Raw genomic sequence first — 8,563 nt, 5'->3', positions numbered from 1 at the left:
GTTTGGAAGGCTTTGGTTGAGTGATCAATATGAGGAAACGGATTCCTTTGATTCAAGAGCACATGTTGAGTATAACTCGTGCTCTCAATAAAAGCAACAAAATGTTTGAGCAAAATTCCGCACAAGGAATATTCGCATGTAGATTCTTTGACCCTCAAACTTCCTTCTCTTTCTTCTCCCTCACTCCTTATGAAAAAGGTTTGAGTAAATGTACCACACCCGATGGGGAGTTAGCCAAAGGCCCTCCAATCCCTAAGTTAATTCTATTGGACCTTGAAAAAGATACGACAATAGCTAAAGTGGTCGGAGTTTTCTCCACAATGCGAGAGACCGGGTGGCCGAGGACGAGAGAGAGAGAGAGAGAGAGAGAGAGAGAGAGAGAGAGAGGTGTTTCTCGTGTAAAAATTAGATTTGTGATTACCTCATATGTATGATGTAGCCATTTATATATAGTGCTCCTTGTCATCTAGGGTTTGAAGAAATCCTTATTTAATTAGGATTATTCTTACCCAAAAATAGGAGATTGAAATTAATCAAGGAGATTCAGTGGAAATCTCATTCTTGATTTAGGGAGATATTCATGTATTAAATCAATTATAATTCCCCTAATTAAATAGAATTTAATTAGGATAATTAATTGACTTAAGGAATTTTCCTTTTTCAAGTCTCTCGCTCATTGGTCTCTTAAATATATGCTCCCACAACCCTCATTTCTTTGTGCTTAATTACTAACACATGGGTATTGAAATTATTCTAGTTGTCTGACTTTCCTTTTATTGTTAAAATCTGTAATCTAATATCCTTAAAACCAAATCAATTAGAGAGAAATAGCTAATCCAATTCCAATTCCTTAATTTCTATATTCCTAATTTCCTCAGACTTTCCTTATTCCAAATAAGTAAATATGCTCTAAACATTATACCATTCTTTTCTGATTTACAGACTGAACAATTTTTGTTTTTGTTTTGCCTTGATAAGGAAAGAATGGACTAATGACATCGAATTTGACACCCCTCATACACTAGACACAATGGGAGGACACCCCCCATTTGAAAATTTGTGTAATTGAATAGTGACATTCCAATTCAACTGCATATGAATCACATACTAAAAGCAAATAACATAAGCTTCTATGGTTGGAAGATGCAATAATTTGTTTGTTTCAAAAGTATTTGATACGCTATTGATGATCACCATGTTTTGCGAAAAAAGACACAGAAAAGTAGTGGATGGCAGAGAGTCAAACCCCATCACCTCTTTTTCCCATCAATGAAAATGGCATTAAATTATTATTCAGTGTGTGTATTTTCCGTGTGTGTGTGGTGGTCCAACAATGCCCACTGAGTTTGGGGAAATTAGACGTGGGTTGTCAAGACGTGGGTCCAACAATGCCCATTGCAAACATTCATTATACGTAAGTGAATTTCTCCATGTTCACTCTTCTGTGTGCGTCACGGTTTCGCGCGTTGATTCCGCGTGCTACCATTTTAAATTTAACCCTTAGTTAGTCGGCGCTCAACCTAATTCCGTATAAATAATGTCCTTTTCCATTTCCACCACGCCGAAATTGTGGAATTCTTATCTATCATTGTATTATTTTTATTGGCTTAATCCTTGCCCGTGCCTTGACCCGTTTGGTTTAAAGTTTAAAAGCTTGGAAATGGATATAAAATTGTATAAAAATGTTTGGTAAGTGCCCTTTTAGGAAAGTAATACTTGACTTGTATGGGTATGAACACCTCATGTAGGAGGAGGGGAATGTCATATCCTTAAAGCATCCATAATGAGATATCTAAACCACATTTTAAGACAAATTTTAGAGGGGAATTGAAAAAATACAACTCCAACCATGCTCTCTATCCACTTCCTAAAATAGGGAGACTTTAAAGAGCCCCTAAATATGAGGAGAAATAAATGACTCCTAATGGCTCCTTATAATTTAATGTTGCTTTGTTTTGTACATATTTTAAACTTTTAATTAATGCAAACTATTTTTTTTAAAATTTTGTATAGAGATGGACCAATTGTATTGAATTATAAAAAATAAAATAAAAAATTATAGTATTTATGACTCTCTAAACTAGGGAATATGATTAGAGTTCAAATTTTATAGAGAGCTCCTAAAATAGCTTTAATGTGTTTTTAGCTAAATTTTAACTTAAAAATAGAGAGCATAATTGTAGATGTTCTTAGAGCGTCCACAATGGACTCTCTACCACTTCCTAAGATGAAATTTAGGGAGGAAGTGAGAAACCTCACCTCCGACCATGATCCCTATTCAACTCCTAAAATAGGGAGACCTTTATGAGCTTATACATCTAAGGAGAGAGAAAGGACTCCTAGTGGCTCCCTATAATTAAATGATACTTTACTTTAATGCTATTTTAAGTATTTATTTAAGGCTTAATTACACCAATGTCCCCTTAAACTACAGTCAAATCTCACATTGCCCCCTTAAACTTAAAGTGGCCCACTTACCCTCCTTGATTGTGGTTTGGTGACCCACTTTGCTTCATGTCGTCAACTCCATCCAAAACTTTGTTAAATCTGATGACGTGATATGGAATTTTTGGTAATTTCATCCATGTGGCCCTTTTTAAATAATTTAAAGAAAATTTTATAAGAGCCTAAATTAAAATAAATAAATAAATAAAAGCCAGCACCATCTTCTCCATATTGCCACCACCATCTTCTCCACATTGCACCACCACCCCTGTCAGCAAACCCAGCCGCATTAGCCCACCCCAAATTCAAGCCCTATCACCATCGCGATCCAATCTCCACCATCGACACCCAACTTCAAGAACAAGCAAGAATCAAGGAGCATATAATCTAGATCTGACGTTCCTCAATCTCTCTATTTTTTTACTTTTCTTCACAACCTCTCAATCTCCTTTTTTGGACTATGGTGCGGGAGCTTACGTTGTTGAGTTGTGGGGGGGACTGTGGCAAATTGGTGCGTATTGGGGGAAGGCGGTTACTAGGTTTGTAGGGGGAACTATGGCAGATTGGTGCGTGTTGGGGTGTGGTCTACCATGGGCAAGTTGTACGTGGGGATGAAGTTCAACTTAAGGGTGGCGTGGGCAGCGTGGGAAAGATTGGGGGAGATGGTGGTTGTAGGGAAGAAGGTCGGGGTTGTGGGGAAAAGGATGGGGGCTACGAATTTAATTTTGGGCTCTTTAGTTTTAACCCATAAAAAACTTAACTAATTTGGAAGAAAGATAATTAATTTTGCTTAATTAATATAAAACCAAAGCCACCTAATTTTACCAAAAGGACATCCAACAACCCTAAAATTACTACATGTGCCATTGTAGAATTGTACCATAAGGATAGAATTGTCTTATCAGAAGGGTAGAATTGTCTTATCAGTTGTTATTTTTTACCTGGCCCAACAAATCTGGGCCTCTCTTTGGGCTAATCCAAAATAATAGTTTTTTTCTAGGTATTAAAACTAAAACCAAAATATCCAATATCTTACAAACTAATTAATAAAGTTAATTATGTCTAAAACCTAATTTTTCTTTTAATTTATTGCTTGTGTGGAGTCAACGTAAGCATAAAATATCTCACATGTACAAAATTACTCAAACACTCCTGCCAAGTCATCAGATCTAATATAGTTTTAGATGGAGTTGACGGCATGCGGCAAAATGGGCCACAAAACCACTATCAAGGGGGTAAGTGTGCCACTTTAAGTTTGAGGGGGTAATGTGCTAATGGAACCCACCAGCTGACAGCGTCAGACTTGAAGCAGCTGCAAGGCCCTCCACGTGTTGGCATCTCCTTTTGTGTCCGTTGCAAACCAACGTGTTGGCTCTCCCTTTGCTTCCGCATCACAAGTGGCAGCTCATCATTTGTAGTTGTTGTTTCTTTCAATTTTTTTAAAATTAAAGTTGCTACGTTTTGTGGTAAAAAAAAATTTGTGCTTTTCTTTTTTTTTCTTTTGTTGTACTTAAAAGTGAAATTATATTATGTTTTAAATTTTACATTTTTAATGTTAAAATGTTCAGAAAATTAAATCACGAATGTTGAAACAAAAATGATATCAAGACAAATTAATAATAAAAAAAATTAAAAGTTAACATTTTAAATAAAGTTGCAGACTCAAATTATGGGTATGCAAGGTTGGAGGAAAAAACCATTTGAATCTTAAAAATACATAAATAGTTATATTTTAGAAAGTGAAAATTTGAGTTTAGTCCCAACTTGATTGAATATGGCCCTATCATAGTTAAACATTTTGTTTTATCTAAAAATAATAATAATATTATTATTATTAATAGCATAGTATAAGGACGTCGTCTTGTGTGTACGAAACGCGTACGCTATGAACGACAACTCACGTTGATGCGTAGTCTTTATCTTTGTAACAAAAGGAAAAGAAAAAACATTCACTTGATTTAATAATTCAAAACCTGACACACAGGAAGAGTGCTAGCCGAGTACTGAGTTGTAGCACATTGTTTATTATTTTATTCCATAAAGAAGCCTTTCTATGCGAGAAATAAAGGTTTGCATGTCATGTCGTTCTGGACTCCTGGTTGTCCTTCCTTTGGACCGAGTTTGGTTTACTCAACACATTTCCCTGCTGGTTATTAATGAAATGAAAAGCAACAATCGATAACCTTTAAATGTAAGGTGGAAACGAGAGATAATCATTAACAATGATGATTAAGTATTATTAACATTTACAGCAAAAATAAAAGGGGCCATGATAACTTTACCTTCAAAGGAGTGAATAGGTGGGATTCAAATTTGCCACGTAAGTAATTAAGAAAAAATTAGACGGTAAAGTTAACGACGGATTTAGATTACAAAAAATTAAAAAATTTAGAGTATGTAATTATTAAAATTGAGAGTGTCTGGGTAAATATGTATTTAGGATAAGAGTGCAGGGAAAAACACAAAAACTCTAGCCCCCTTTCTCCTAAAAAACACTCTTAGAGTCTTTTTCACTTTGAGGGGGGAGGAAGCCATTGTTCTTCCCCCCTCTCCCCTCTTCTCTTCCTCTCTTCCTCCTTTCACATCTTCCCTCATTTTCAGAGACAAAGGGTTGTCCCTATTTGTCTTAGTTTTGTTATGATTTTCATCCAATCATTAAAGGCGGCTGCGGCTCAACGTCGGATCTTCACCTGCATTTCGGCGTCGGATCTCCACCACCATTTTTTTTGCAATTTCTTTATGTTTGGAATAAGTTGCAGAGACTCTTTGGGTTCTATGTGTAGTTTTCACTTCTCCTTTTGTGAGAGTTTTTCATCTCTCCTTTGTGAGAGCTTTTCATCTCTCCTTGGTGAGAGTTTTATTTGTATTGTTATGGCTTGGTTTTTTTCAAGCTTTATCTCTTTTTTATTATTCTAAGTTTGCAATCTTAGTTGGGATGCCTATGCCAGAGTTTCTTCGATCTTGCCTGATCGTTAGTGGAGACATACCTGATTTTCTTAATTTTGATATTAGACCGCTCCGTTATTGTAATGGCCCTTTTGTGGCTAGTTTGTATTGGCCTTTTGTGGCTAGTGGCTTTTTTGGCTGAATTATAAATGCAATCATAAAATTTTTCAACCAAAAAAAAAGGATAAGAGTGCAGGGTACTAAATTGAAATTACATCCGTAAGTCATGAATTCAAATTCACTAGGTACCAAACTAGTAAATACTATAAAACACAACCTAATTATGACGATATCACTAGTCAACTAAATATTACTGAAGTGTAAGAGAAATTATCGACATCGATATTTATACGATATGTATAAAGATATATTCCAAAATATTTTTGATTTGAAAACACAATAATATTATCAATATTTCGTCAATATGATCGAAATTTTAGATTATGTATCAACCCAGGTGTAGGGGCAGGGGAAAAGGAACCGCTTTTACCTATGTGGTGTGAATCCTATGATGAAAATCATTGTAGCAGGAGGTCAATCCAATCAAAATAAATTCTATCAAGCAATGGCAATATGACAGCTCAGCTTAGAGAATCATAAAAGCGCCACATATTGCGGGTAAACCAAACGAAAGCCCAAATTTTCCAGCTAACCAAACACGCCAAAGAATCTCCTCCCTCTAGAAAAGAAATAGAAAGGTGGGTACAAAAGAAAGCTCACTTTTTTTTTCTTTTTTTTTTTTTTTGGGGGCCTGAAAGAAAACTCACTTTTACGACAAAAGTTAAGCAAAACGTACCCAACCCAAACCAACAGAACTCACCAAGAAACAAACAAACAAGCCCAAAGTCACACCAAAATAGGTGGGGCCCCACTTTTTATTGCTATTTAATGAAAACATAATTAATTGGATATTAATTGTTAATTCAACGGTGAATTTTCGTAATTATCATATATAAATTAGCCGAATGGAAAGGTTCACTACGAAGCTTCCTGGAAGTTGCCATGGAAGTGCCTACACTCCAACCATTTAACGCCTCATCCCGTCCTCTCTTCTTCCCATCATTTCCCTTCTCTCTCCTTCTTCTTCCTCTTACTCTTCTCACCTTCTCTCTGTCCAACCTCTTTTCCCATCTGGGTTTTCATTTTTGGTCATGAAGCTCATCAAAATCAGCTCCAAAAGTCTCAGCCCGAAACGCCTCTTCCGGTCCAAGAAGGACCGATCCGCGGTGTCCCGCCGCTCCTCCGACCCACTATCGTTCGAGTCCGGAACGGCGTCGTCGTCGTCATCCTCGTCCTCGGACTCCCTCCACAAGCCCGGAACCGGAGCCGAAGCTGGTGGTATCGGGACGCCGACGAGCGTTTTGCCCGAAAGATCGGGCGACTGGTCCGATTTCTCGACCGATCTGCAGCTCGACATGGCTCAGGCGTTTAAGCTTATAGACCGAGACAACGACGGAGTGGTCTCGATAAAAGAGCTAGAGGCTCTGCTGAGCCGGCTTGGAGCCGACCCGCCGAGCCAAGAAGAGGTGATGTTGATGCTGAGCGAGGTGGACCGAGAAGGCAACGGTTCGATAAGCCTCGAGGCACTGTTGAAACGGGTCGGCCCGGTTTGCGGTCCGGCCGCGGACTCGGAGCTGCGCGATGCTTTCGAGGTCTTTGACTCGGATCACGACGGCAAAATATCGGCCGAGGAGCTTTTGAACGTTTTTACGGCGATAGGAGATGACCGGTGCACCTTAGAGGACTGCCGGCGCATGATAGCGGGGGTAGATAAGAACGGGGACGGGTTCGTGTGCTTCGAGGACTTTGCTCGTATGATGGAACTGCAGAGATGAAGATGACGTTGCTCCTGATTTTAGCGAGTCATAAAAAGTCCTTTGGCTTTGGTTTTTTTTTCTTTTTTTTTTTCTTTTGTTCTTTTTAATTTCGGTTGGGATAATGCATGTATGGTTTTTCACGGTACCTAGTTGAATATATCAGAGGATCTGACGGCTTGGATTGATTGTTCTCAAGCATTAAAAATTTGTGTTTGCACTCGGAATATATGCTTCTTCAACAATTTGTAGATAGGTGAATATTATCTAATTATTTTTCTATTTTTGAGTGTGAGGAAAAACAATAGAAAACATTGGTTGAACCTCCTATTTCAACTAAAACCCAAAAAAGAGCACTAAACCTCTCATGTGGTAACAGAATTTTCCATAATCACAGGTTATTTATTTATTTTGCATCAAAAGGAGTTTTAGCAAAATATCTTGTTCAAGTCTTCTCGGCTTTTAGTTTAAGTGGTTAAGACCGTATTATATATATATATATATATATATGGCTTATAGTTTAAGTGGTTAAGACCGTATTATATATATATATATATATATATATATATGGCTTATAGTTTAAGTGGTTAAGACGTATTATATATGTGATTAAGACCTCTTATATAAAGAGGTTTTAGGTTCAGTTCTCCACTTTTCTAGAAGTTTTAGGTTCAATTCTCCAACTTTTCAGAATTACTTAAATAAATAAATTTTAAAAAAATAGAACGGAAGAGTTTAGTTGAAATTGTTTTACGGCCAAAAAATATTTTCGACTGTGAATGTATGATAGCAACACCATGAATACTTGACAATTAGACTATCGCAACTGAGTGGTGGTCAATAATTTAATTCTTGTGTTGTTTGTCTAATGTTTCAATTCCGATTTACCCTTTAAGTTATTAGGGTTTTCAATCCTTAATCTAAACGTTTAACAGCTTGCTTACAATTTTATAATCTCTTCTAGAGGATTGATACTTCACTGTTGGAGGTTTATTGGGCGGCACCACACGTGATACTTAATTGTTAGAGGATCATTGGCCGGCACCACACGATGCCCTTTTTGGTGAGTTCTTATTTAGTTAGGATTTCGGTTCTTTATCATATTAGAATTTTGGTTACTTATTTATTTGTCTAGTACTATTATAATAGAGATTTATTTTCTATTGTAATTTAGATTTATTTTATATTTTATATTTTATTTAGGGTTGTACTTTCATATAAATACCTCCATATTGGAGAAGAATAAATATATTAGCATAATTGAACATTTGTCTTACTTTGTTTTGACATGGTATCAGAGCTTGGTTTTTCTTGTGACATGTGCTTGCGTTCTCCTTGGAATTTAAGTGCTCTCATGC

At 36.8% G+C, this 8,563-nt stretch overlaps 1 protein-coding gene across 1 annotated transcript; it reads left to right on the top strand.

Moving 5' to 3' along the window:
* The first annotated feature begins 6,356 nt into the window (after positions 1 to 6,356).
* On the top strand, positions 6,357 to 7,450 carry LOC117635666 (probable calcium-binding protein CML36). Its single transcript, XM_034370003.1, has one exon. It carries the CDS (start codon positions 6,543 to 6,545, stop codon positions 7,224 to 7,226), a length of 684 nt encoding a protein of 227 aa, XP_034225894.1. The 5' UTR covers positions 6,357 to 6,542; the 3' UTR covers positions 7,227 to 7,450.
* Positions 7,451 to 8,563: the final 1,113 nt, after the last annotated feature.

This window comes from Prunus dulcis, chromosome 7, assembly GCF_902201215.1.
Source record: "Prunus dulcis chromosome 7, ALMONDv2, whole genome shotgun sequence".
Classification (NCBI taxonomy): Eukaryota; Viridiplantae; Streptophyta; class Magnoliopsida; order Rosales; family Rosaceae; genus Prunus; species Prunus dulcis.
The sequence above is the reverse complement of the archived record's forward strand: the minus strand, read 5'-3'. Positions and strand labels throughout refer to the sequence as shown.